Source organism: Thecamonas trahens (assembly GCF_000142905.1).
Source record: "Thecamonas trahens ATCC 50062 unplaced genomic scaffold supercont1.15, whole genome shotgun sequence".
Classification (NCBI taxonomy): domain Eukaryota; order Apusomonadida; family Apusomonadidae; genus Thecamonas; species Thecamonas trahens.
In genome coordinates this window covers 41,966-67,917 of record NW_013657665.1, presented here as the reverse complement: position 1 = coordinate 67,917, position 25,952 = coordinate 41,966, and the positions used below count along the sequence as shown (strand labels likewise).

Here is a 25,952-nt window from a genome sequence, read left to right as displayed (position 1 = left end):
AAGGAGGCGGGGCGCGGGGCGCGGGGCGCGGGGCGCGGGAGGGAGGGGAGGCTACACAACGTACTTGTCACCGTTGACTGTGAGCTCGCAGATCTGGAGCACGTACATGTCAACGACGGGCGGGAGAGTGATGATGAAGGAGCGGAAGACCTGGGTCTCACCGGCCATAGAGCGAGAGTCGAGCGAGAATGAGCGAGATTCGAGGGTACGGCCCGAGATGCCCAGGGCCGGCGTGGCAAAGGTGCGCCAGACCTCGGACTCGAGCGAGATCGAGACGTTGACGGCGGTGGTGAGAGGGGCGAGCGCGTCGCGGGCGCCCTTGCCGTACGCGCCGATCGAGGCGCGGATGGTGACGCCCTTGTGCGGGGCAAGGAGGTCAAAGCCGAAGAACGCGGGTCGGCCGGGCGCGACGGCAGCCTCGTAGCACGTCTTTGGATCGCCGTCGATGGCAAACATGGGCGGGTGTGCAAAGTAGTGATTGCGGACGCCGCAGTGGCGCCGACTGTCGGTGCACGGCGTGCGGTCGAGCGTGAAGCGCTCGGCGTCGTCCTCGAGAGTGCAGGTCTCGAGTTCGAACTCACGGTTGACACCCGTGTTGGTGAGGAACATGCCGCCGTCGTCGGTGCGGATGGCGTGAGTGATCTGCCGCTTCATGCGCTTGCGGCTGCGAAAGATGCTCTCGTCGGCCGTCCAGAGCCGATCCATGGCGAGGATGCCGGCCTCATACATAAACTCGCTGAAACCCTCTTGCTCCGAGATGGCGTCGTTGGTGTCGAGCTCGCCTTGGTCGAGCGGCAGCGTGTACACAATCGGCGGCTGGTTGTACCACAGCGGAAAGAACAGGTCCGAGATGTACTTGAACTCGACCGGGAGCAGCGAGTTGATCAGGCCGATGTGCCGGACAGCAGCGTCGCGCGAGAAGACCGAGCCACACCCACCCCACATGAATCCAGCGTGGATCCTGGCAGCGGCGTTGTAGCACGTCCACGCCATGTTCTGCATAAACGTCCGCGCGTTGGTCACCCCGTGTTCGACGCCGGGCTGGCCAAGGAACGAGTACAGCAGGCTCACTCGGTAGCTCGACGAGTCCCAGTCGTCGTCCTGCATGTAGCAGATCTCCGCCACTGCCCGCTGGCAGCCGAGGTACTTGCCAAAGTCCTTGAGGTTGTCCACCGAGTTGACCACAACAACCCGCTCCGGGATCCGCTCACCAAAGATGAGCTCCTCGTTGAGCACAGTATCCGGGTTGTTGTTCCACACCACAAACTCGCTGTAGTGGCCCGCCTCGCGCAGGTTCTGCATGATCACCCTCAGGTTGTCCAGTCGTTTCCTGTCATCGCCCCGTCGAAATAGATGGTACGGTACGTGAGTCCTCTCATCACACACCACGGCATGTCGTCTCAAGCCGACCATGTCGAGGCCGACCATGTCGAGGCCAGCCATCTCAAGCCGACCATGTCGATGCCAGCCATATCGAGGCCATGTCGAGGCGGATCCGCTCCAAAGCCAATGCAAAATGATGGTACAAAGCCAACAATGATAACATTGATAACGAGAATGCGCTCAACAGAGGGAAAGGAAAGTGGGGGAAGAGGGGGGGGGGGGGGGGTGGCGGTCATTCTGCGAGGTACAGCCATTCCCCAGTATACCAACTGAAGAACGAGGTCAATGCCATACTAGATGACCGTATAAGGAGGATGGTGCTATGTAAAAGTACACCATGGACATGTGCCAGGTGGATAAAGGCCAGTGGTAGGGGGGAGGGGGAGCGGAGGAGGGCCACGAAGTTGGTACCAAACGACTTTCAGTCGACCAAAACGCAATGTTGCCGCCATCCACAGGCAGTCAGGCAGGTAGGCAGGAAGCAAGGGCAAGGGGGGATAGATGAGGGTTAAGAGGAATACAAAGGGCACGTACCAGTTGAGCATAACAGCAGCAATGCCTTGTGTGTCCCGTGCCAACTCTATCGAGTGCTTGAGTGAGGCAGAGGTAATCTCAGCAGGGGTAAACGGACGCTGGTACTCGAGGTAGTTGATAACGTCGAGCTCGTCTTGGGGCAAGTCCCGAGGGAGGTAAGGGTGGTAGTGGTGGGCGTAGAGATAGATACTGATGACAAGTGCTGTAGCAATGACAACAGCACATTTGACAGCAACGTTCTGTACTTGCTCTCTATTGCCCTTCCTCTCCCTAACAATCATCACCTTCATCATGCTCCCGCTTCCTGCTCGCCCCGAGCAACAGAGCAGTCTGACGCTCACGTGGCTGACCTCCGCTCTTCGCTCTCCACTCGCTCGACCCACGCGTGGTGTGGTTGGCAAAGGCAGAGTTGTCTCGGCAATACAATTTTTGTCTATTTATTTTTGCTCCCGCCTGCCACCGGTATCCAACCTACTCGCGCCCTGCACACCCACGAGCGCCTCGTCGACACTGATCCCGAGCCCTTGCTCCCGAGCACGGGTCACACACCTTGCATGCTGATGGCGATACGGCAGTAGTGGCGGATGGACCGACTGCGAAACCTCTGCACTGGTTTGCAACTGCAACCGCTCATCACCACCTGGCGATCTGCATGCTAGTACGTACCCCTCACGGCCTCGCTGCGCCACGCCATCAACACAACACAGCTCACTTATTGCTCGCCTCGTAGATAGCTCGCATTGCACCGTGCCTATGACGAGCCAGCCACGGCTCCAAGCAGTCTGCGCTGATCGGCCGCACACGCCAGCAGATGCGTCTCTCTCACCACCATCCACGTTCGATGGGAGGCCGCCAGCCGTCAACGCTCGACGGGAGGCCGCCAGCCGTACAAGCTCCATCTCACTAGCTGAGACACAAACTCTGTGGTGATGATGTCATACGACGAGAGGATCAAGGCAATTGGTTGGTCCCGCATCGCTTGTCGCTCGGCTAGAGCCGAGTGGCACCTCTCTGCGTCGATCAACCAGTAGGTGAGCTTTGGACGACATGCTGCGACTTGTTGCAAGGACTGGGCTTGCCGGAGCAAACGGGCGATGGACATCAGCTAGTGTGTGTGGCCAAGCAATGCGGGGAGTGTCTGCGAGTTCTCGGCCAGGTCGTGAGGTCGCTGGTGGTCAGCCGAGCTCGGGAAGCTTCCCCTCGAGCAAGGATGAGGATGCCGCGTCTGGCGGTAGCGCCAGCGATGTGTCGGGCGCTAGTTCTGGTGCTGGAGCTGCCGCTGGGGCAGAGGCGGCTGGGACCGGAATCGGGAGGAAGCTTGACGAGGTGGAGAAGATCGTGGCACAGACGCCGATGCCCACGGCGACGCAGGTCGAGACCAAGGCCGAGGCCGAAGCTGAGGCCGAGGGGAAGAAAGGCGGCAAGTTCCGGCAGCTTTGGACAAAGTATGGCATGGTGGGTATCACCACGTATCTCGGTGTGTACGTGGTGACTCTCTCGGGTCTGTACATGGGAGTCAAGACCGGAGAAATTGTCCCGGGCGATGTGACCTCGCTGGTCAAGGACTACCACCTGGACGCGCTCCATCTCCCGGGCATGTCGTCGACGGATCTCAAGGTGACCAAGTCGACAGGCGACTTTATGCTGGCATGGGTGGCGACCAAGCTCACAGAGCCACTTCGACTCGCGGTCACGCTCGCCATCACGCCGTCGATCTCTCGCCAGCTTGCTGCCTTTCGACGCGCTCGGCGCGCTGACGCTGACAACGAGGAGAACAAGGTTGATGACAACGCCAAACAGTAAAAGACTGGAGAGGATGGAAGAAAGGGATGTGTTGCACGCGAACAGGATGAAAAATGAACGAGGTTCTCAACTGCATGCGCGCCAAATCAGCAGTCTGGCGGCTCTGGGAGCCTTGGTGGCTCTGGGCGAGCTTTGGCGGCAATTCGGCGAGCGAGCGACTAACCGCCAGGGTGACGAGAGCGAGGGGAAAGGGTATGGCGAGGGGACCGAAAGGAAGTACACCGCACTCCAGTCTGGCAACGAGCAAGTAGGACACGAGAAGTACCTGTTCTACTTACTTGTGTGAGCGTAGCTGGAGTGAGTATGGAGTTTGAGCGGTTTATTCCGTCGGACTCTGCGCGAACAGTGGGCACTGGCAGTGGAACTGGTCGTGGGCGTGTTGGACATCATCGTGGTAGCAATCGACCAGCCAGCGGACGTGATGGAAGTTTGATGGCAAGTGGAGAGAGTGGTCTACACTCATCTGGTATCGGCATGAGTATCAGTGGTGGTGAGAGCTTGTCGAGGAGAAGGAGTCACAAGAGCGGGCTGGATCCTGGGGCCATCGAGGCACTCGTCGACAAGTACCGCGGCTCACCGCTGCACAAGCCACTTCCGTTGGGATCGGAAGATACTTTCAACTCTCAGAGCGGGGAACCGCCGTGGCGAAAGTGGGAGGGTGGTCAAGGCAAGCGGAGTAGTGGCGCGGGATCGGCTACCATTCACGCAAAGTCGGTTGTCTGTGCAGCCTTCAACACGCACGCGTCGGTCGTCTTTACTGGTTCAGAGGATGAGACGGTCAAGGTGTGGGACATCTCCTCAACGACAACACAACTAGTAGCGACCTATGACGGCCACACCGGGACTGTCACCGACCTGCTCTACGTCGACGGGCTCAAGAAGCTATTCTCGGCCTCGCTCGGCGGCGAGATCATTGTGTGGCACTATGCGCAGACGCAAAAGGCGCTCAAGTTTCTGAGCATGGCCGCGCCGCCGGCACCGGCGCACTCGCTGCCGATTGCGCAGTATTTGCGGAGCTCGTCGCGGTTCGACGAGCTCAAGGTCAAGCTTCGGACGGCGACCGAGAAGATTGAGCGTGCCGAGGCTGTGGGTGGGGCACTGGCGGCACGAGTCAAGGCGCAGGCTGTTGCCGATCGCAACGCGGCGGCAGCCGAGCTTGGGGCACTGCGGGCCAAGCTCGCGCCGGCCATCGACCGTCCGGAGCCTGTCTTTTGCCTGGCCTGGCTGCCCGGCGACGACGTGCTTGTGGCGGTGTTCAAGGACGCGCTCCGGCTTTACAGCTACAACCGGAGCGATGGTGTGCACTCGGACTGGCACGAGGTGCTTCCACGGGTGGGCGGGCGTGGTGCTGGTGGGCCGAGCGGCGCCGGTATCGGAAGCTCAGCGAGCAGACAGGCTGCGCTGCTTGCGCTCGACATGACCAACATGACGAAGCCGCGGCGGGCGAGACGGAACCCGTCTGCAGAGATGCGCGGGACACGGCATATGGTGTACATGCCGTATGCGCATCTGCTGGTGACGGCCACGGACTCTGGTGCGCTCTGCGGGTGGGTCTTCTCGCAGCAAAAGAAGGCACTAGTGCTCAAGGTTCACCGGGAAGACGCACATGAGCTCGGGATCACGGCGCTGGCGGCATCGATGGGCGCGGACGGATGGCTTGCCTCGGGCTCGCACGACCGCGCCATCCGAGTCTGGTCGTACGTAGCACCTCCGGCATCCGAGCCCAATGAGTATGGGTCTCTCATCCTTGTCCACACCTTTCGGTCGCACGCGGCGTCGATCACGGGCCTCACATTTGTCAACTCCACGGCGACGCTGTGGGCGTCGGCCGGCTCGGACGAGCCGATCATTTACGACTTGGCTACCTTTACCGACGTCACCTCGGTGCTTGCTACGCTACTGCCGGGCAAGGGGAGCGGTGGGACCGGGGCAAGTGGAGCAAGCGAGCGCGGCGAAAGTGAGGCCGCGGCCGCTAGAGGTGGCGGTGGAGGCGGAGTCGGTGGTAGCGTCGAGGAGGAGGCTGGCGCGGCGCTGGCACTGGGACGAATGTACTACTTTGAGGCTGTGGACAAGGTACTCGCTGTTACGAACCGTCGGCAGCTTGTGGTGTGGAAGTACCGGTACGGAGCAGCGCTGACGACGCTTGTGCAGCACTCTGACGTGGTGGACGCGCTCTCGTTCTCGCGAACCAACCCGCTGGTGTTTTTCTCTGCCGGAGCCGACGGGCGGATTGTGCAGTGGGAGCGCGAGCAGTCGAACACGTACAAGTACAACAAGGAGGAGCTGTGGATTGAGGGCAAGCCTGACGAGATGGCCCGGGCCGGGAGCGCGCTGGGCGCCCCGGGCTGTGCGCCGCGGCTCATTGCCTCGTTTGCCGGCGCGTCGCAGACCCAGATCGACGACTGGCTCTGGCTCACCGAGCCGGTGACAACCGATGGGCACGAGGCTGGCGAGCCCGAGCCGGACCCGTTCTTGCTCGATGACGACGATCCTGCGGCGCGGCGGGCCAAGCTCGCGGCGCGGCAGACGGCGCGAAAGCGAGCACACATTGCGTCGCAGCGCAAGGCGCAGTCGTCGGCCAAGGCGTCGCTGGTCCGCGGCCGCGGCTCGTCGAGCGTGCACGGCAACGTAGCGTCAACGTGGTCCAAGCTCTCCGCCGAGAAGCGGGAGCGGGCGCGGGCGCTCGCCAAGCGCAACCGCTCTTTATACGACCCATCACGGCGGCTGGGCGATCTCGACTCGCCAGAGACGGCGGCAAAGACGCGGGCGTCGCCGCAGCCAACGGCAACGCCGCCGGCCGTTCAACCGAATCCGCTCATCCGCGACGGCGTTTTTGTGACCGACCCAATGCTGTTCAATGCGGTGCACAAGAGCACCGGTGGACTTCCGGACTTGGTCCGAGCTGGATCGTCGCAGGGCACGATGTCGTCGCTACTGCAGAACGCGCTGTCAACGCGGAGCTCGATGGCGTCACTGTGCGAATCAGAGGTGTCGAGCTCGGACAGCGGGAGCTCGGACGACGGCGAGTCGCTGGCATCGATCTCGATGGACGATGGCGGCCGCACGACGGTGCTGTCGGTGGCGGACAAGCTCAAAGTGCGGCTGAAGGAGGGGCGGGGAGGGCGCGGGCGGTCTGCGTCGCTGCGATCGTTTGCAGCGTCGCGTGGCAATCCGCAGGCCAAGGCGCTCGGTTTTGTACGATCGCTGCAGCTGCCAGACCAGCTCGAACACCCCCTTGTCGGTCGGCGCCGGCTTAGGCAGGAGGTGGTGAGCGGTGGAAGCGGCGAGAGCGGAAGCGGAAGGACGGGCGGGCGTCTGCGGCCGAGGCGGATCCTGTGGTCCGGCTCGGGCTTGTGGCCTCGCCGCTCAAGCCTGCCGATGCGGCGTCGTCAGTCAAATTCCGCAAGTCGCGGCTCTCGATCGACGTGGTGCTTTACTCTGATGAGCTCGACGTACTGCTACTGGGCACCTCGCGCGGACGGATTCTTGTGTACGGCTATCGCGACTCGTCAGTGTCGATGACGACGGTTGCAGTGCCGAGCTCGATCAATTACGAGCGTGCGCAGTCGATGCCGCAGGTCGGAGCCAACATCCGGTCGCGGCTGACTGGACTCTCGCTGCTCAAGTCCCTGCCGCTTGTGGGCTCGCGCGGCGAAGGCCACACCGACGCAATCACTGGGCTGGAGGTGGTCAAGGTCGAGTCGTTTGAGTACGGCAACGATCTGAGCGAGCACCGGCGGCGGCGTAATGCCGATCTGGGATCGGGGCCATCTGGTGAGGGCCGGTCGTCGTATGTGCTTGTGTCTGTGGCGCGCGACGCGACGCTCCGGGTGTGGCAACTCGACACCGGTGAGGAGGTGCTCTACCGCAAGACGACGCTGCTGGGCACGACCGATGCCGATGTGGTGCCGGAGCGAGTGCGGAGCGGGCGGCGCGACTTTCGGCGTGCGGCAGACGCGCCGATCACAACACTGGCGTGGTGCGAGCGGCACCGAGTTATGGCGTGGGGCGACGAGGTTGGCATGGTTTGGATCAAGTCGTTTGCACATGCCGGCACGCTTGGGCACGCCGGAATGGTCCTTGTGCAGGCGCTGTCAGAGCACGTCGGCACAATCACGGCGCTCGAGTGGAACGTGGTGCACTCTGCGTGGATGAGCGCGTCTGTGGACGGAACGCTTAAGCTCTGGGGTAAGGGTATCCGCAAGCCAAAGAAAAAGCGCAAGCGCAAGCGGCTCTCTACGCTGCTCACGGCGGCGTATGCCGACGATGAGCTTGAGACTGGCGGAGGTGGTGGGTCGGATCGGACGTCAGGCAACGGCGATGGCGACGGATGCGAGAGCGGGCGCGGGCGCGGGCGGGGAGCAGCGACGCCGGTAGGAGTCTCGATCATTGTTGACTCGACCGACTCGGACGACGAGCTGGTACAAGTGCGATCGGACTCGAACGACGATTCGGAGTCGCTCGACTCGCGGGACGATGACGACGGCGTGTCGGGCTCGGGGACAGGCGGCGGTGGGAGCGGAGGCGAGAGCGGGAGTGCGCTGGGTTCTAGCGCCGTGTCGGTGCTCAACAGATCGGCGACGAGCGTGCGGTTTGACACGCTTAGGGGCGAGGGCAAGCCGAGGCTCAAGCGAATGCACACGTTTGCTGATCCGAGCGACCGGACTGGGGCCCGGTTTGGCGCGACAGGATCGGCCATGGGCGGACACACCTCGCTGGACACGGTAGAATTTGGCAGCATTGTGCGGTGCGTGACGCACCACTGCGGGCCGCAGGGCATTTCCGAGTCGTCGCGGATCCGCGTGGCGGCCAAGCAGACCCGCGGGATGGTGGTGGCCGGAACCGACGAGGGCAAGATCTTTGTGTACAACCCAGTGCGGCGTGAGGTTGTGGCGAGCCTCTTCGGCCACGCCGACCTAGTCAAGTGTGTGGTCTACCTTCCGCAGCGGCACCAGTATGTCTCGGGCTCGTGGGACAACACGCTCAAGGTGTGGGCGGCGTACACCCGCGATGACAAGCCGAGCCAGAACCGGTTCGGCGGAAGACCGGGCAAGGCAAGCAGCCGCGAGACGAGTCGGCCGAGGTCGCAGACTGTGGTGGCGGCGAGCGAAGACGGTGGCGGGTACGGGGTGGGCCGGCCGGTGGTGGCGCTGCCGTCGCAGGACAACGCAACCCGCAACGCCGCGGTCTTCCACATCGATCCAGACCTGCGGCGGGTGGTGAAGTCGGTTGCCGGCGATTCGGGCGTGGGTGGCGGCTTTGTTCCGCGAGCCATCGACGATCCCGAGTTTGTCAGCGCGGTGCGCGAGCTCGAGCGTGAAGAACGCGAGAAAGATGACGGACTGCTCGGACTGGTCCCCGGCTCGCGGGTCCGGTTCCGCGATCTCAACGCGTCTATGGCCTCGCTCTCGACCTCGCTCAACGGCATGTCGGCGACTTTGCTTTCACCTCTTGCTGACAGCGACGGCGAGCGGCCACCGAGCACGCCCGGCTCAGAGGAGCCCGAGCCAGGACGAGGGCGCAAGAACAACCGGTCGCGGCTAGCGCGGCGGCGGTTGATCGCAGGCAAGACTGCTGCGCGCAAGCACGCGTTTTTCCGTGCCGATCAAGCAGCCGACACGCCACTCCCTCCTGCGCACAAGATTGACTCGCTGAAGTATTGAGGCAGCGCGCGGAGCACTCGACCAGGTAGCTCGCACCATCAGATTGGTCGAGGACATCGTCGCTGTGTTCAACTGAGTAAACAACATTGGATGAAAATGAGAGAATGGCACGGTGGCACGCAGGTGCCGCTGCGACGGCAAGGGCGACCGGAGGGAGCGGAGGGAGCTGGGAACACGCGTCTTTTTTTTTCAGGTTTGGAAAGGAGAAAAGGAGCAAGTCAGAGCAAATGATGATGTGTGTGTCGTCGAGCAAGATGCGCTCTCTTTGTGTGGTCCTCTGGGCGGTGGTTGCGGTGTGGGGAGGAGCTGGCGTCGTGGGAGGAGCGGTCGGCCTCTCACCTCCGCCAGCAACGAATCTTCGACCGATTGTGGGCATTTTGACGGTGCCGACGGAGGGCTCCGAGTGCGGCACGTTTTACCGCGAGCACAAGGCGATGAGCGGATCGGGATCGACTTCTTGCTTTGCCACGGTATATGTCAAGTGGCTCGAGTCTGCGGGAGCGCGTGTGGTGCCCATTCCCTACAACCTGCCGCATGACGTGCTCCGCGATCTTGCCGGTAAGTACCTCAACGGGCTGCTGTTTACCGGTGGTGGGACATCGCTCGAGCCGGAGACCGAGTACTATCAGGCGGCCAAGGTGCTGTTCGAGGCGGCGATGGAGGCCAATGCGCGCGGGGTGTACACGCCAGTCCACGGGACTTGCATGGGCTTCCAGCTGCTCTCGATCCTGGTGGCCAACTCGACGAGCGTGCTGGAGAGCGGGTTCGACTCGGAAGACTACTCGATCCCGCTCGACTTTACGGCGGCGGCAGCGACGTCGCGGATGTACGGGCCTGCAGCGGCAAACCCGGCGACCGGGGTCTTTGCCACGCTCGCGACCAAGAACGTGACGTCGAACCTGCACCACTCGGGCGTCACGCCCGAGACGTTTGCGACCAACGCCAAGCTCACATCGTTCCTCACGGTGCTCTCTACCAACCGCGGACGCAAGGGTCGCGCCTTTGTTTCGTCGTTTGAGGGCAAGACCATGCCGGTGTACGGGACGCAGTACCATCCGGAGCGACCGGCGTACGAGTTCAACCCGATTCTCAACCTCAACCACTCAATCGCGGGCATCGAGGCGATGCAGTACCTCGCCAACAACTTTGTGACCGAGGCGCGACGGTCGACAGCTTCGTTCCCGTCGCCGACGGATGAGGCCAAGGCCCTCATCTACAACTATGCGCCACTTGCCAACGGCGAGTCGTACCAGTGCTACTTCTTCGAGTGATCGATCAGCTGCCCAGGCTCGAGTGCAAATGAACCAGCTTTGGAGCCATGGTATGCAGTGTACGTGAAAAGCGAGAAAAGATTGCAGCTCGTGCAAGCCCAAGATCACACCAGCCTTGATTTGTGGTAGGTAAATCAGCATCGGAGGCTATCGTGCTCAAGCCCCGATCGTAGAGGGACGAAATACCGAATCTGCTGATCGTGTTGCTCTCGGCAGCCCACGCACCGAGGGCTTTGAAATCCAGCCACAAACCGGAATGGCAACCTCTCCACCTCGCACACCTCGCACAATGAACAGTGAGTCACGCAAGAGACAAGCACTCCGAGTCGCCGCCTGGAAAGTGAGGGATGAAGCGACAGAAGTCCCGTTCACGCCAGTCTCATCGACACGGTCCGCCTCTGTCTCCAGCCCAACCCCAACAACACACAATTTTTTTATTGCCCTCACCCCCCACCCCCCAACATCCCCCTCCCACAACTCGGACTTTATTCCAGGTACCACGACGAGTGCTGTTTGCCCTCACACTGACCACCGAACGACAAGAGCGGGACGAGCTGCAGGAGCGGGGGAGCGGGGAGAGAGAGTGTGTGAGGGGGAAAGTGCTCGAGAGTGAGCAACACTGCACTCTCTGGAAGAGAGTCTGAGGTGGTTGTAGAAGGGTAGACAGTAGACCCAGAGTCAAGGGAGATGGGAGGCAAGGGCAATGTCTTTACCGCCCGGGTGCGTGAGCGCAAGCTGGCCAAGGACGGCGGGAGTTCGGGAGGGAAGGGAGCGATTGTGTTGGGCAAGGGCAAGGGCAAGGGAAAGGCAAGCAAGGGCAAGGGCAAGGGCAAGGGCAAGGGCAAGGGCAAGGGCAAGCACACGTCATCGTCTTCTGGTGACGATTACGACTACGACTACGAGGACGAGGACGAGTACGAGTACGAGGACGAGAGCGAGAGCGAGGACGAGAGCGACGGTGACTCGGATATGGACAGCTCGTCGTTGGCTCCGTCTGCGCGGAAGCACTCTGTCTTCATGCCGCGGGATCCGGAAAAGTTCAACGCAAAGATGAAGAAGAAGCACATGGTCGCAAAGAGCGAGTCCTCCTCCGAGTCGGGCAAGAGCAAGAGCAAGAGCAAGAGCAAGAGCAAGAGCAGGGGCAAGAGCAAGAGCAAGAGCAAGAGCAAGAGCAAGGGCAAGGGCTCGAAGCGATCGAAGAGCAGCGATTATGATGATGATGATGATGGTTCTGACGACGATGGCAAGGTCCATCCTTTCCTGGCCAGGATCAAGTCCGACTCGGGCTCCGACTTTGGCATGGGCGGGCATGCGGCCGGCGAAGAGACTATTGACGAGGCGGATGGCTTTGATGGGCCTGCCGGCGGGGCCGATGCCGGAGCTGGGCGTGACGGGCGTGGGCGCAGGAGGCGGACGCGGCGGAAGAAGTCGTGTTGGCAGCAGCTGCGCCGGCCGGGTCACCGGCGCGATTTTCTGATGGCCGCGGTGTACTTTGTGGTCGGAGCCGTTGTAACCAGCGTGCTCGTTATTCCCAACCTTGTGTCGCCGCCGAAAAACGCTGCCGGCAGCGCCGATTACACTGACCAGTCGTTCACCGGACAGGTGTTTGGCGGCATAATGGCGGGGCTCATCATGTTCCTCTCGTCGCTGTACCACTGCTGCCGTGGGAGCCGGATGGCATACGCCAAGCGGCGGGCGGACAAGTACGGCGATGCCGAAGAGAACAAGGATGGTGCCGGGATGGTCTCGTTCTCGTCTGACTCTTCGTGCGCCTCGTACTCTTCCGACTCCGAGTTTGAGCCTGGCGTCGGCCACCACCCATCGACACGCAATCCGTACTTTTACGTGCCTGACTAGAGGCACGCGCTAGCTAGGACACAGTAAAGGGCACATTTACACCCGCTGGAGGTCGGCAAACGGGCCGTTGAGCGAGTTGTCGATGATGTAGGCGGCGCGCGAGACGACACCTTCGACGAGCGACGAGACGCGGACGGCGCCGCGCGGGAGCGGCTGGTCCTTGGCGGCGACGTGCATGAGCTCGGCAAGGTGGAGAGCGACGCCGTCGGCAACGGCGTGCAGGTGGGTTGCCGACTTGACCACTGCCATTCGCATCTGGGTGGTCCGCTCCTGGGCGGTGACGCCGATGTCGAGCGAGAGCGTGACACGGTCGCGGCGGAGTGATCGCGCGGTCTTCGCGAGCATGCAGTCGAGCTCGCCACCGACGGCTGCAAGGTCTGCGGCGAGGTCGACGACGTGACTGACTCGTGCCGACCAACGGGTGGGAGCGCCGAGCGTGTGCGGCGCAAAGATTGCGACGAGCATGAGCGGGTCGTCCGACGAGACGATGGTTCCGCCGGCGGCGACGATTTTGCTCGCCAGAAAGTGAAAGGCGCGGTAGACACAGGCGGCGTAGCGCGGGTCGACCACGTCGACGGCCTTGTCGCCAAATGCAATGTTGAGCTTTGTAGCAAGGACGACGGCGTCGGAAATGGTGCGGAACGGGAGCGGCAGTGAGGCGCCCGGCTCAAGCTCGAGTTTGGACGAGAGCGGAAGCGAGACCGCGGCGTCGAGGACCGACATGGCGCCCGAGGTGGCGTCCTCGTCCATGACCAGGCGCTGGGCGAGGAGTGGCGGGAGCTCGCGCATGTGCTGAAGGAGCGCAAAGAGGCGGCGAGGGAGCACATTGTAGTCGAGCCTGGCCGCAAGATGCGCCTGCTTCATGTTGTCGTGGGTGTAGAGGACAACGGCGGCGAGCATGGCGAGGGCAAGGCCAAAGACGGTCTCGATGTCAAAGCCGAGCGAGCCACGGTTGGTGGCGACGGCAAGAATAACGTAGACGAGCGAGATAAAGATGGAGACGATGGGGCCTTCAGGCGACGATGCGAGGATGACGTAGACGAGCGAGGCGTACAGGTGGAGGAGATAGAGGCGGAGGATGTGCTCGGTGGTGGGTGCGAGGAGCGAAAGAACCACGTTGCCGATGGCAACAAGCGCCGAGACAAGGAGGAAGGGGCCAGCGCGAGGGGAGGCAAAGACAACTACTTGGCCGGCGAGGAGGACGGCAAGAAAGGCGACGGCGGTCCGGGTGATGACCAGCCGCTCGGCGCCATCGCCAAAGGCAAAGTCGAGGACAAAGCCGGCGCAATTGAGAACGGCAAAGGTGAGCGCAAGTTCCCACCGTGCCTTGTACAGCAGGTTGCCGACCCACTTGCCGCGAGCCGAAGCGCCAACGTGGTCGTAGGGAAACTCGCCGGTCGACTCGAGCTCCTCGGCGCGGACCTTGACCACTCGCAGGGTCTCGGCGAGCTGCGCGTCGGCGAGCAGGCGGCCCATGAGGACGGCGGCGTCCCCGGTGGCAAGCCACGACTCCATGTCTACATCGTACACGTCGCCAGCCTCGCTGTCCAGCATCTCGATGGCTGTCGTCGACTCCTCCTGCTCCTCGCCCGAGTAGTCGTAGTAGTACTCGTAGTCGTCGTCGGTGTACTCGGACGCGAGGGCCGGAGCCTGCGCCGGCGCAAAGCCGTAGTAGCTGGCCGTGCCCGGCCCGCTGAGCTGAGCCGATGCAGCAGGCGCAGGAGTCTCCGACGCGACGGGCACGCTGGTGAGCGAGAGCAGCCGCGATGCCGGCTCGTGGGCGGCAGCCGCCGCGAGATCGGAAAAGGGCACAAGGTCAACTCGGGCCGAGGCGGCAATGCGAGCGAGCGCGGGGCGGGCGAGCCATGGCGGGTGGGCAAGGGCGACGGTGGCCTGCGGCGAGGCGAGGGCAACGGCGAGCGTCTCTCCATATACTTGACCGAGGGAGACAACGGCAAAGCCGAGCGATTCCGGCATGGCGGCAAGCATCAGCGGGCCCATGCCGAGCGCAACAGCGGGCCTTGCCCGCCACGACGCAAGGTGCTTGGCAGCCATAGTTGTGGCCTTGGCAATCGAAGCGGCGCGCGGCGGGAAAACGCCGACAATAGCCTGGAGGACTCGCTCGACAAAAGCGCCCTGCGCGTCGGGCGAGAGTGCACCCATGTCGGCGACGGCGACGTAGGTGGCGCCCTGGCGCACAAACTGAACCGAGTGGACACCGAGCGGGGCAAGGACCTCATCGAGGGCAGTGGCAGTAAACGAGGCCCGAATGGCGCGAGTGGCCGACAGCGTTGGTACCGTCGTTCTGCTGGAGCCATCGTGTGCCACGGCGAGGTTGACGACGACGACTAGAGCTGAGTCAAAGGTGACCGACATCGGAGTCGACGACGCACCCTCGAGTGAAGCGACAGCGTCAACCGACCGAAGCCAGTGCGGAAGGGTGTAGGCCAGCACACGCTCGCGGAGACGACCCGGAAGGCCATCTCTGGCGGCACGGTCCTGTAGGGCGCGGACGAGGCCGTCGAGAACGCGGCGCTCGATGGCTGCGCGGCGAATGCGACGCATCTTGTGTGTGGCGTGGACAACAGGCGGGATGGTGAGGGCGACAAAGAGAGCTTCACACAAGGTGGTCATAGAGCCTTGCGTCGAGGGAGCCACCATGAGCGAGATGGCGTGGGCGATAAGAAGCAGAGCTTGCAGACCACCAGCGACGGCCATAGGCAGAGGCCAGGCCAGACCGGTAAAGAGGAGCCAGCCCGCAAGGGCGATGGTTGGAGCAGCCGAGCCCGAGTCTTCCGCGGAATCGATGAGAATACGAACAGTGGTAAGGAGCAAACCAGTGGCAGCAAAGGGAATAGCCACAGCAGCATGAGCCGCCATACCCCTTGCAGCATCACTAGAGCAAGCCGAGAGCTTGCCCAGAGCACCTGCCAGAGCCAAGCAAGCCAGACCATTACCAATGATCACGGTAAGGATAGCGAGTACCAGTAGAGGAGTAGAAGATGCTACAACAGCAGAAGTCACCACATACCCACATGCAGCCACCTGACCAATGCCAAGGACAATGCCCACACGACGACGGAAGAGGCTCGAGACAACGTCGAGTGGCTGTACCGCATGTACCACCTCACGCACAAGGCTGGACAGCTCAGGGGACGGATTCATACCACGTTACTCTCGCTCTGCTGTGCTTGTAGGAGAGTGGACGAGAGTGTGTGTGTGTGTGCGTGTGGTGGTAGGTGGGGGGGGGGGGGGGGAGGGAGGGGTATGGGCCAGTGTGGGTATGACGGGGAGGGTGAGAGGACCGTGTCTTGGCCACTGGGCGAACATTTTTCGTGGTGGTGGCATGGTTTCTTTTTTCTTGACCGAGATGGGGTTGTATTCTTTGGGTGGGTATGTGGGGATGATGGGGGTGGTGATGGGGGTGGGGGGAGGGTGATGGGTGGGCGTGGATGAGCGTGGGTGGGCGTGGGTGGGCGTGGGGGAGAGTGAGGCGAAGGCGGAGGCGGGAAGAGGGGGGGAAGCTTGGTGAACTTTTTCGGTGAGGAAACGTGAAGCTGGGCTGGGGCTGTGGAGGATACGTGGCAGAGTATGCTTGGAAGGGGATCCGCAACGCTGCTGCGCTACAATAAATGCGTCAACATACCCGGTTGAAGTACACACGCGCAGCACCGGATCCAAGAGGCCAAGCCCATCTCCACGTTCAGCGTTTTCTTCAGCCGCCGCCAACTCGGCGAAAGTCACACTCTTGGTGCGACTCTCCCGAACAGCGCCATATCTATGCCCATTACTCGATCATCGCCTCCCCACACACAACACGAGCACACTTCGATCGTCCCCTCTACTCCCCCGAATGCCCTCCCCTCCCTCCTTCCTCCTCTTGCCACAATCAACAACAGACTCCCTCCAAAAAACCACCCTACGCGCAAAAAGTGGGCAAAGCCCAAGGCGAAATGCACCAAACTCGCACGAGTCAAGGGCACCTTGTCACCCACACCACCGCTCCCTCACCCACCACAGAGCCCCGGCCACAGAGAGCCAACACTTGACTCCCAAGGCAGCTGAGGAGAGAGTAGTATGTCTCAGGGCACCAGTCGGGACGGGTCGACTGGAGGGGGTCTTCTACCGCATATGGCGGGGACGGATACGGAGTTGCTCGGGGACGAGGAAGCGGTGGCAGTGGTGGAGGCGGTGGCGGTGGTGGCAACAGCACCGGTGGTGGTGGTGGTCGTGGTGGTGGTCCTGGCTCGACAACCGGATCGGTGGGAGGAGGAGGCGGAGTCGGGCAAATGACACGGGAGCTTTTTTCGTTTGTGACGGACTTTATCGTGGTTGGTGAGTTTTCGGAGCAAGAAGGACCGGTCCCGCTCATGATCTTGCCTGACGAGGATGCAGCAGGAGGCTTTGACACGGCCTCTTTTGTCGTCCGCACGCTCGCTGCCGACTACCAGAGGTCGTCGGATCCGTCAAACTCGCCGGACGACTCGCAGGTTGTCTTTACTATCCCATCTGAGGACGCCACCGCGTACATCCATCACCTCACGTTGTATGACATCCATGCCCGTGGCTATGTCCGTCCGGTTTGCATGTCGTTTGTGACCCGCGACCACGGAAAGTGATGGGCCAGTTTGCTGCGCTGCGCAAGGCCTTCTCGGCAGTCTCGGAGCTGTTCAAGACCGGTAACCAGCTTGTCTTTCTCCAGGATCTCGAGCATCGGCTCATGGATCTGCGGATGACCAAGGACCTGCTGCTGGAGGGTCACCCAGAGTTGCCGGACGAGGCGCGCGAGGCGCTCACGCCCGAAAACGTCAACGCGTTCATGACATCGATGGAGGAGCTGTACGACCGACTCAAGGCCGCTATCTACGCTCGTATCGAGAGCAATCCGCGGCTGGCACTCTTCAAACCGTTTGTGGAGACCTATGAGCGCGAGTCGGCCGCCGGCGCCTACACACCGCAGGTCCGGTCAACGCTGCACAAGGTCGCCCATTTTGACCGCGGCCTCCGCGCGCTCTCCGAGATCTGCCTCTCAGGCTTTGCCACCGGCGTCGCCCTCCTTCGCCGCATCCAGCGCAAGTTCTCCGCCTCGTCGCTCGAGCTTCTCCTCGACTCGGAAGAGAAGCACAACTTGCGTCCACTCGAGACTGGCCTCTGCATTGGCGGCTCGCTCGTCACCAACTTTGCCAATTGCATAGCGGGGTACGGCGCCAACGCGCCGTACGGTCTGGTCGCCACCTGCCGCCACAACGGCTGGGATGACGCCGACGCTGACGCCGACGCTGATGATGTGACCCGGTGTGACAGGTCCGTTGTCCCGCTTGCGCTCCGGCGGTCGCCGTCGATGTCCTCGCTCGACTCGAACTCGTCGCACCGGTCGATCTGCCTCACCGACTCGGACCCTGGCGAGCGTGCACTAGGTGAGTTTGACGAAGGCTCCAACGCGTCACGAGCCACGTCGTTTGAGGACGCGCGCTCATCGTTTGACGTCTTTGACACGCCGGCGGGCGGCGGGCAAGCGCTGCTCTCGCCGGCCCTTGGCGGCCCGCACTCATCGCTTGGCGTCCTTGGCATCCATCCGCTGCGGAGGCCCAAGAACTCGACTGACTCGCTGGCGTCAGGCTCGTCGGCGGCGTCACCGTCGTCGCCGGCGTCGCGCGACGCACCAAGCCCTCTCTCGAACTCGGCTTCACCGTTTCTCACGCCCGAGACCTTCTACGGGCGGCTGTGGGGCCACTCGGAGCGGCGGACGGCGTGGAACTCGCAGGCGGCGGCCCACGCTCAGCTCGGCGGCGGAGGCTCAGGCTCGTTTGCAGGCGGCGAGTCCGGCTCGGGCGACCTCGGCGTGCTCAACGGCACCGCGCTCTACGCACCGGTGCTGGAGCGAATGGATGTGCTTCAGTTCCGGGCACGATACTCGTTTGCACCGCATGTGGTCTACGCCCTGCTCTCGGGCCGGCTTGTGGTGGTGCATGCCCGGCCAGCGTCGCGGGCGGTGGTCAAGTCGCTCGTTTCGGCGCTCTCGCTCTTTGTGCCTGGCCTCAACCGGTCGGTCCAGGTGTGGCGGACCAAAGGTGTGGGCCTCACTGAGCTGGCTACGCTGCGACTTGTGGGCCTCTCCAAGGCCGTGCCCATCACGCCCATGCTCTACGCGCATGCTACAGTCCTCGACTTTGACGACGAGGAGCTGACTGGCACGCCGTACACCGGCGGGAGCTACGTCGACAAGCTCTTGGACGCCAAGAAAGAGTGGCCGTCGCTCGACTCGTTTGTGGCCCACGTCTCGACTGTCTATGCCGAAATGGGCATGGACACATGTATCTTTTACGCACTCTGCTGCGTGGGCCTCCAGCCCGCCTTTGCCGAGCCGACCGCAGACTTTTCCTTTCTCCCGCCAGACCTCCGCACCCTGCTCACCGAGCGCGCCGCCGCCGCCTCGCAGTCGGGCCGCTCTCTCCACGCCTCGTACCGCGAGGACGAGGCCGCCATCCTTGCCCAGCTTAACGTCCGCGGCTGCGACATCGATATTGTCCGCCATCTCGCTCGTACCGTCATGGAGGCTCAGCTTGTCCATCTCCGCGCCTCCTCGTCGCCGTCGTCGTCGGCCACCTACGGCGTCTCGATGCGTTTGTCTTGCGGCCCGGTCCAGCGCTTTGTCAACGAGGCGAACTGATGCTTTCACAGCCTGAGCAAGACGTGCACGCTGGATTTGTAGTCGGTTTCATTGGCCAGTCCCTTGCAAAGCACCGGCAATGGTGTCGAGGAGGAGGCAGAGCTCGCAAAGAATCGCCTCAGTCTCAGCACCATACTCACCGGTCACAGAGTTGTTCACACCCTGGTTGTAAACGACTTTGGCCGCGAGGCCGAGCATCGGAAGCTTGAACGCTACACACGCAGACTCGAGCGTCTCGCGCGCACTCGAGAGCGAGGACAAGAGTTGCGTCTCGTGGACCGCAGTGTCAACGCTGCAGCTGTCGCTGCGGAGCGCATCAAGGACCGCCAGCGCGTCCATGATCTCGGTCCGAGCTCTGTTGAGCTCGTGCTGGGCATTGGTACTGGCGACACCTGCACTGCGACCGATGTGGAAGAGTGGGATGGTAGTGGCACTCTTTGGCTGCAGCAGCTCGTGGGTGAGCTCTACATATCCGCGAGCCAGCCCCGTCCACTCGGGCTGTGAGCCGAGAACGTAGGGCGAGGTGGCACAGTCTTGGACTCGCTTCCAGTCTAGGCTGCCCGGGACGGACGACCACGCCACATGCCTTTCTGCGACCTGCGTGGTGGAGGCGAGCCGTGCTGCGCGCTGGACTGCGACCTGGATCGAGCGCCGCCGCGAGCCACCGTAAATGAGCTCCGAGAGGTGTGCGTCGAGCCAGAGCCAAGCTCCACCGTCATCATCACTGATGAGGTATGTGCTGAAAGTAGTCTCACTAGCGGCGAGGCCATCCGCGCGAGAGCGAGCGTGGACGGGAACCCAAGTGTTGGCCAGCGCGAGAGCCATGTCGGTGAGTGAGCACGCGTCACGGAACCCGATGCGGTCGACAACGGTCTCGTCGTCGATCGCTACAAGAGCGAGGCGGGAGCCCCAATCAGACCGCGAAGAGCTACCGGTGTAAGTCCAGCAGCTGGCTTGACTGGCCTTGCTGTGAGAAAGAGCCATTGCCACGATGGCCGATTCGGCGGTTGCAGCCAGAATGGCGTCGACGTCGCGGAGCGCTGGGCAGTTGGCGGCGGAGACAACAGCCAGGCCTGGACTGGCGCAGATAATGGAACAAAGCGCGGTGTCGTCGAGTGCGGCAAGCCCGTCGAGGTTGAGGACAAAGAGGCCGGCGTGTCGTGGGATCGGCGCACGAACTACGCGAGCAACACACGCGTCGAGCACTTCCTGCTCATCAACATCGGCCGGCAGCTGGCTGAGGTTGTTGAGAATCTTGAGGACTTGCGCAGGGTGCAGGAGCCTGTCCACATTGGCGGCAGGCGTGTCGCCGCGGGCAACCGCCATCGGGTCGACCGGGACGAGCCGACATGCCTCGCGGACAGGGTCCGAATTGGGCACAGATCCGGCGACGCCGTCCATGACTTTGCGAAAAGCCTCGACAAGGCTGCGGAGGGTTGGGTGTGGCGAGTGAACTGCCTCGCGCAGTGCAAGAAGGGTTGTCGATAGACGCTCGAGACCACGTTGTGAAAACTCGAGTCGCAGCATTGGGTACCGCTCGGCAAGACTATTGTCACTGAGGCCGAGCGAGACGTACGAGTCGTTGAGTTCGATGGCGGCGTCAATGTAGGCGCCGAGAAAGTTGGTCGACGATCGCAGCAGGCCGCCGCCGTCGTCGCCCATGCTCCGCGCCACGTAAGCACACGAGTGGAGGACAGCGTTGAGGACTTCCTCGTCGACAGCGGCGGTGTCACTCACGGTAGCAGCCCAGGCGTCAAAGCTGTACATGTCGCGCCTGCCGTCAAAGAGCAGCGACGGCCCGTCCGGCGCAGCTTCGAGCAAGCACGAGAGAACAACGCGCTCGGTCGCATCGTAGCTCTCCTTCATCAGGAGCATGAGCTCGAGTTGAGCACCGCACGAGGCGAGGAGGACTGGGCGCGGGAAGCGGGCGCCAAAGAGGACCGAGGCAAGAACCCGTTCAGAGGCGACCCGGCCCCAGTGCAGGTCACAAAGCTCGTCGAGGCTGACTGGCCTGAGCGGCACGTGGCTTGCACCTCTCCAGCCGCACGCCGGCGCGCACAGAGGACCGACGCCCTGGACCGACCAGACCGACGGCAGGCGGTCTCCGGCCTCCTCGACGTCGACTACCCGCTGAGCAACAGTGGCTGCAAGCGTAGCAACCTCGTGCCAGCGGCTTCCAGCGTTCCGCTCCACACATGCCAGCGAAGCTTTCAGATCAGCTCGCTCATCTGCACCCGCATCGACCACAGCGGTCTCGATATGCGCGTGCGACGTGAGCATGAGCAGCGAGTTGAGAGTAGCTGCCATGTTGGGGTCGGTCGGGAGAATGTCAGCGCGATCAGCGTCCGGGAGCAAGGCGAGCGCGCCGGCGAGCGCAAGAATATCGGCACCTAACGCGCGGGTGAAGCCGGCGTCAAACAGCAGGCCGACCGAGCGGCCACAAGGAAGCGGCCCGGCATGGCCGGCCTGGAAGGTGGCGACCAGCGGCTGGGCCGACATGTAGAACAGCCGAGTAGCAACCGGGCTCAGCTGGAGTGTCTTGCCCGCAACGGCAACGAGGCCGGAGCGCGGAAAGGCGTCCTGAGCCGACCTCGAGCTGGCTTGGATGAGGAGGCGGAGCGCGGCAGCAGAGTGCATCTGGAAGAGAGCGAGGTTGACGGCCTCGCGGGCAATAATATGCTCGTCGGTGAGCATGGCGGCGCGGCGGACGAGGTCTCCTGGTGCATGGCGGGCGGTGTAGGTCGACATGCCAACAAAGACCAGCCGAGGAACCAAGGCGAGGTGCGTCGTGACGCTAAAGTCGGGGTTGTGCGGGAGGAGCGGTGCGAGTCTGGCACTGGTGGCTGCCTCGACGACCATCTTGAGGCCGAGCTTGCTGGCGAGGCTCACCAGGCTTCCACCCGAGTCGTCGACAACCATCTCGGAGAGTCGCGCATCAAGCGCAGCATAGTATCGGGCGAGAAGCTGCTCACCCGAGCTTACGGTCGAGCTAAATAGCAGCGATGGCGAGGTGATCAACTCAGCAAGGCCTACAGACAGCTGCTCGCCGGCGGCGGTCATGGCGGCGGCAAGGGTCTCGGGGGTACCAAAGAGCGAGATCGGCGACGCGCTTCCAAACGGGATCATGCCCTGGGTATCAAGGGAGAATCCAGGCCTGTCGCTGAATGTAGTAGCGACTTCGCCGAGCTGGGCAACCTTGAGCTCGAGGTACTTGATAAAGACCTCAAAGTACTCGGCAGTGCCCAGCTCGTCTGCATCAACGACGCAAGCAAACTTGAGCGTGTCGAAGAGGGCAGGCACGCCGTGTGCGAGCGAGCCGAGTGAGAACAGCGCAAAGTGAGTAGGCGGCGGGCCCAGCGCCCGCAGGCTTGCACGGACAATGTCGCCAAAAATGGCGACGACGGCGATGTGGAAGTTGTGGAGCGCGGTAGCGAGCGGCTTGGCCTCAAAATTGCGGAGGTGCAAGGTTTCGTCGGCGTCGGCGTCGGCGTCGGTGTCGGCATCGTCAAAGACTGCGGCGCGGAGGACACCAGCGACGGCGTTGCCCCGTGCGTGAGCGAGCGCGGCTCGCCAACGCGCGACTGGCAGGGCAGCGGCGGCAAAGGGCGTGAACGACTCGCAGCGCAGCCACGAGTGCGAGGTAACAACCCGGGCCAGAGTCACTACTTGCATGTTGAGGGCAGCCTCGATACCGGGACGCGAGTCGAGCAGGGATTCACGCGCCGGTGTGGAGCGAAGGAAGGCCGCGGCTTCGAGGTAGAGCGAGAGCGCGCGGACTGGCGCCTGCCCGGCAGCAAAAATATCGGCGGCGGCGAGGACGTTGTCGAGGGCACTTGGGTTCGGTTCGGTGGCGGCAAGCTGGCCCAGAAGCGTGGAGTGCGCGAGTGAGCTCGGCACGACCGAGTCGAGCCATGCCATTTCGAGCGCGTACATGTGGGCATCGAGAACCGGTGCAGGTGGCGACGCCAGTGACGCCTTGGCTACTGCTGCGATCTCGACGACCAAGGGCGCTGCATGCTGGAGCGCACTCACGCCAACATCTACAGGTGGCATGCCACAACCACCGAGAGAGGGCAGCGGTGTGTCGACAAGAGCGGCGACAAGGGCGGCAACGACCGCTTCGAGATTGCCGTCGCCAGCCGCGGGTTTGAGGCGAGAAGCAGTGGCGCGGAAGGCTGCAGCGTGGGCAGACGCTGCCAAGTGCAGGTGACATGTAGGCTCGGCCGGCTCGGGCAGGTCGCTGGCAAACCGTGCGTGCAGGTGACGGCGCCATGACAGGGGCAGCGCCTCGCGGGCTGTAGGCGTGGTCGAGGCGAGAGCGACAAGCTGCGGACCAAGCTCGATGGCAACAGCAAGCGCGACAGACGAGATTAGTTCGGCAAGGTCATCGCGCGAGCCGACGACGCCTGCGAGTTCGGCCACGAGATCATCGGATGACTCGAGGAGAAGATGTCGAAGGGCACGGGCAAAGAACCGAAGAGGTCGAGCAAGATGATGGACTGAGGTCGGCGGCGGTGGCGTTGCGACCCTGATTGAGTCTTCAACCTCGTCGCCAAAGTCTTGTACGACAAGACGAAGAAGCGAGGCAAGACCATCAACGTCAGCACCATACTTGGCGGTAGTGATAGAGTCATCGAGGGCAGATACAAGGGCAGAGGCGGACTCGGGCTCGAGGTGGGTGGCTACAGTATGGAAGAGGCCAGCGAGGGTCTCGCCCGGCCGGGCGCAAGTAAACGCAGAGATCAAGAATGGAGCGACGTCGAGAGCAAGAGCAGAAGTATCCTCGGGCGACAAAGTGGCCATGACGTGGTCCAGCAGAGCGACCGGAAGCGGGCGAGGCCCACGCGACTCGGCCACAGTGTGTGCATAGACGAGGTGTGGGGTGGGTGCCTCAGAAGTTGCGACGATGCGAGCCAGGGCGCGGACCGAGGTGGCCAGCGACGGCGGCGGCGGCGAAGCCACGGCGGCATCGGTGCCAGCGGCGATAGCGACGACTGCTCTGGGAGTAAAGTCCTCGCCAACAAAGACCGAGGAGGCGAGGGCCGAAGCTGCGGCAGCAGCCAGGCCGCCGAGATCAGCCATGCGGGTGGCAGCCTCAAAGGCAGCGAGCGGAACAGGTGCGTGCGGCTCGAGACCGAGAGCAGCCGCAAGGCCATCTGGTGTAAACGTGCCTGCCCATGGCGCAACAACACGATGTCCATAGGCATTGAGCGTGTGAGCCAGGTCAGCCAGGGTGACATGCGGCGAGGAAAGGACACGATGCCAGATGCGACCTGCGGGCGAAGAGCCCAGACGGCGTCGGACGTCGAGGGTGCGAGTTCAGCGATGATGGAAGAGAGCGAGTCGTTGTAGATGTCCGAGATCGACGATGCGGCAGAGAGAGCCGAGGGGCGAGAGGCCGGCTCTGTGGCAGCACAGGCGCGGAGGAGTGAGGCAACAGCTTGGGAGCACGGGAGCTTGACAGCGTCGATGAGGCTCCAGTCTGGCATGACATAGATGTTCTCGCGGCGAGCGCGGTATTCGAGACCTGTTGCCTTTGAGACCAGCTCAAAGCCGACGATGGCAAGCGAGAAGACGTCGGCGGCGGGAGTGAGTGAGGAGAGGTCCATGAAGACCTCGGGAGCACAGTAAGAGAGCGAGGCGGAGACATAGCCTGGCGAGGCTAGCTCTGAAGCCATGCCCAGCTGCGGAAGAGCGGCGACAAGGTCGACGGCGGAGCCAAAGTCACCGATGCGAACTTCGATAGCGTGCTCGGCGGCGACAAGGAAGATGTTGTCGGGCTTGATGTCGAGGTGGACAAGGGCTGAGGCGTGGATCTGCGCAAGGCCGGAGGCGATTTGGGAGAGCCAAAGAAGCTCAGTCCGCGGAGCGGCGGGCGAAGATCCGGCACGAACGGCGCAGATGTAGCTCTGGAGCGTGCCAGAGTTTGCATACTCGGTGACCATCCCGAGGCGCGGCACGGCGTCGTCGTCCTTGATACAGAGGCCGACGATTGAGAGCACAAACCTGTGTCGGACTGCATTGAGGACACGGACTTCGCTCAGCAAGTCGCTGGCGTTGTGACTCGAGCGATTGTCGGCAAGCTTGATGGCATACTCGCTTCCACAGAGCTTTCCACGGTAGACGACGCCATGGGCGCCACGGGCAATTTCCGCAACGGAATCGAAATGGTCCCAACGAATGGCAGGGGTGCCATGCATCGAGTCGCCACTGCCGGCAAGAGACGACTCGTCGTCGACGGAGGACCGAGGTGACATCAAGTGGGGAGCAGACCGGATGACACGGGACGCTACCGGGGCCAGATGAGTCTCCCAATCCGAGTCCGAGTCCGAATGGAGAGCCAGATCGGTGAGAGGAACAAACATGCCTGGGCTTGACAAGGCCAGACCGTCGTCGACAATGACGGGCATGCCGAGCGGAATGGAGTTGGTGAGGCTGATCGAAGCAGTGAGCGAGCTTGCAGTGGTGTCTGAGTATGCCATGCAGGAAACGTCGGCTGGCGGTTTGGACGAGTATGGGTAAGCCGAACTGTGCCACGACGACGACGACGAGGACGACGACGACGCTGACGAGGATGAGTGCGAGCCGTTCCCCGCCGAGTCCTCGCTGTCCGTGCCCGACCGCGACCCAAAGTCAACCGAGACGAACGAGGAAAGCGCCATGTCGGTTGTCCGAGCGTTGGACGAGGATGAGGAGGTGGTAGTGGCGATAAAGTGCGCGTGTGTGTGTGTGTGTGTGTGTGTGTGTGTGTGTGTGTGTGGTGGAGGGGGA

General features: G+C 62.8%; 8 protein-coding genes across 8 annotated transcripts; 5 read left to right on the top strand and 3 right to left on the bottom strand.

The window, feature by feature from the left end:
* Nucleotides 1-51: 51 nt before the first annotated feature.
* AMSG_02475 (uncharacterized protein) lies at nucleotides 52-2,050 on the bottom strand (the record flags this gene model as incomplete). Its single annotated transcript, XM_013903940.1, has 2 exons — nucleotides 1,918-2,050; nucleotides 52-1,330 (listed from the first exon to the last, which is right to left on the bottom strand). Exons 1-2 carry the CDS (start codon nucleotides 1,926-1,928, stop codon nucleotides 52-54), a joined length of 1,290 nt encoding a protein of 429 aa, XP_013759394.1. The 5' UTR covers nucleotides 1,929-2,050.
* A 1,125-nt stretch (nucleotides 2,051-3,175) lies between these two features.
* Nucleotides 3,176-3,734, top strand: AMSG_02474 (uncharacterized protein). Its single transcript, XM_013903939.1, has one exon. The coding sequence runs from the start codon at nucleotides 3,271-3,273 to the stop codon at nucleotides 3,718-3,720; it is 450 nt and encodes a 149-aa protein (XP_013759393.1). The 5' UTR covers nucleotides 3,176-3,270; the 3' UTR covers nucleotides 3,721-3,734.
* A 289-nt stretch (nucleotides 3,735-4,023) lies between these two features.
* On the top strand, nucleotides 4,024-9,479 carry AMSG_02473 (uncharacterized protein; the record flags this gene model as incomplete). The annotated part of the gene is made up of 3 exons (XM_013903938.1): nucleotides 4,024-4,046; nucleotides 4,233-6,915; nucleotides 7,011-9,479. The coding sequence occupies 3 exons, from the start codon at nucleotides 4,024-4,026 to the stop codon at nucleotides 9,381-9,383; spliced, it is 5,079 nt and encodes a 1,692-aa protein (XP_013759392.1). The 3' UTR covers nucleotides 9,384-9,479.
* An 82-nt stretch (nucleotides 9,480-9,561) lies between these two features.
* Nucleotides 9,562-10,799, top strand: AMSG_02472 (gamma-glutamyl hydrolase). The gene has a single exon (XM_013903937.1). It carries the CDS (start codon nucleotides 9,611-9,613, stop codon nucleotides 10,652-10,654), a length of 1,044 nt encoding a protein of 347 aa, XP_013759391.1. The 5' UTR covers nucleotides 9,562-9,610; the 3' UTR covers nucleotides 10,655-10,799.
* Nucleotides 10,800-11,183: 384 nt separating this feature from the next.
* On the top strand, nucleotides 11,184-12,555 carry AMSG_02471 (uncharacterized protein). The gene has a single exon (XM_013903936.1). The coding sequence runs from the start codon at nucleotides 11,342-11,344 to the stop codon at nucleotides 12,509-12,511; it is 1,170 nt and encodes a 389-aa protein (XP_013759390.1). The 5' UTR covers nucleotides 11,184-11,341; the 3' UTR covers nucleotides 12,512-12,555.
* Nucleotides 12,541-15,442, bottom strand: AMSG_02470 (uncharacterized protein). Its single transcript, XM_013903935.1, has one exon. It carries the CDS (start codon nucleotides 15,389-15,391, stop codon nucleotides 12,548-12,550), a length of 2,844 nt encoding a protein of 947 aa, XP_013759389.1. The 5' UTR covers nucleotides 15,392-15,442; the 3' UTR covers nucleotides 12,541-12,547.
* A 1,358-nt stretch (nucleotides 15,443-16,800) lies between these two features.
* AMSG_02469 (uncharacterized protein) lies at nucleotides 16,801-19,451 on the top strand (the record flags this gene model as incomplete). Its single annotated transcript, XM_013903934.1, has 2 exons — nucleotides 16,801-17,086; nucleotides 17,128-19,451. 2 exons carry the CDS (start codon nucleotides 16,801-16,803, stop codon nucleotides 19,179-19,181), a joined length of 2,340 nt encoding a protein of 779 aa, XP_013759388.1. The 3' UTR covers nucleotides 19,182-19,451.
* On the bottom strand, nucleotides 18,817-25,843 carry AMSG_02468 (protein serine/threonine kinase; the record flags this gene model as incomplete). Its single annotated transcript, XM_013903933.1, has 2 exons — nucleotides 18,817-24,308; nucleotides 24,455-25,843. 2 exons carry the CDS (start codon nucleotides 25,841-25,843, stop codon nucleotides 19,230-19,232), a joined length of 6,468 nt encoding a protein of 2,155 aa, XP_013759387.1. The 3' UTR covers nucleotides 18,817-19,229.
* Nucleotides 25,844-25,952: the final 109 nt, after the last annotated feature.

Bases quoted from the DNA above. Each gene is read 5' to 3' on its own strand.
- AMSG_02474 (XM_013903939.1), top strand. From the start codon at position 3,271: ATGCCCACGGCGACGCAGGTCGAGACCAAGGCCGAGGCCGAAGCTGAG.
- AMSG_02472 (XM_013903937.1), top strand. From the start codon at position 9,611: ATGATGATGTGTGTGTCGTCGAGCAAGATGCGCTCTCTTTGTGTGGTC.
- AMSG_02471 (XM_013903936.1), top strand. From the start codon at position 11,342: ATGGGAGGCAAGGGCAATGTCTTTACCGCCCGGGTGCGTGAGCGCAAG.
- AMSG_02470 (XM_013903935.1), bottom strand. From the start codon at position 15,391: ATGGCGGCTCATGCTGCTGTGGCTATTCCCTTTGCTGCCACTGGTTTG.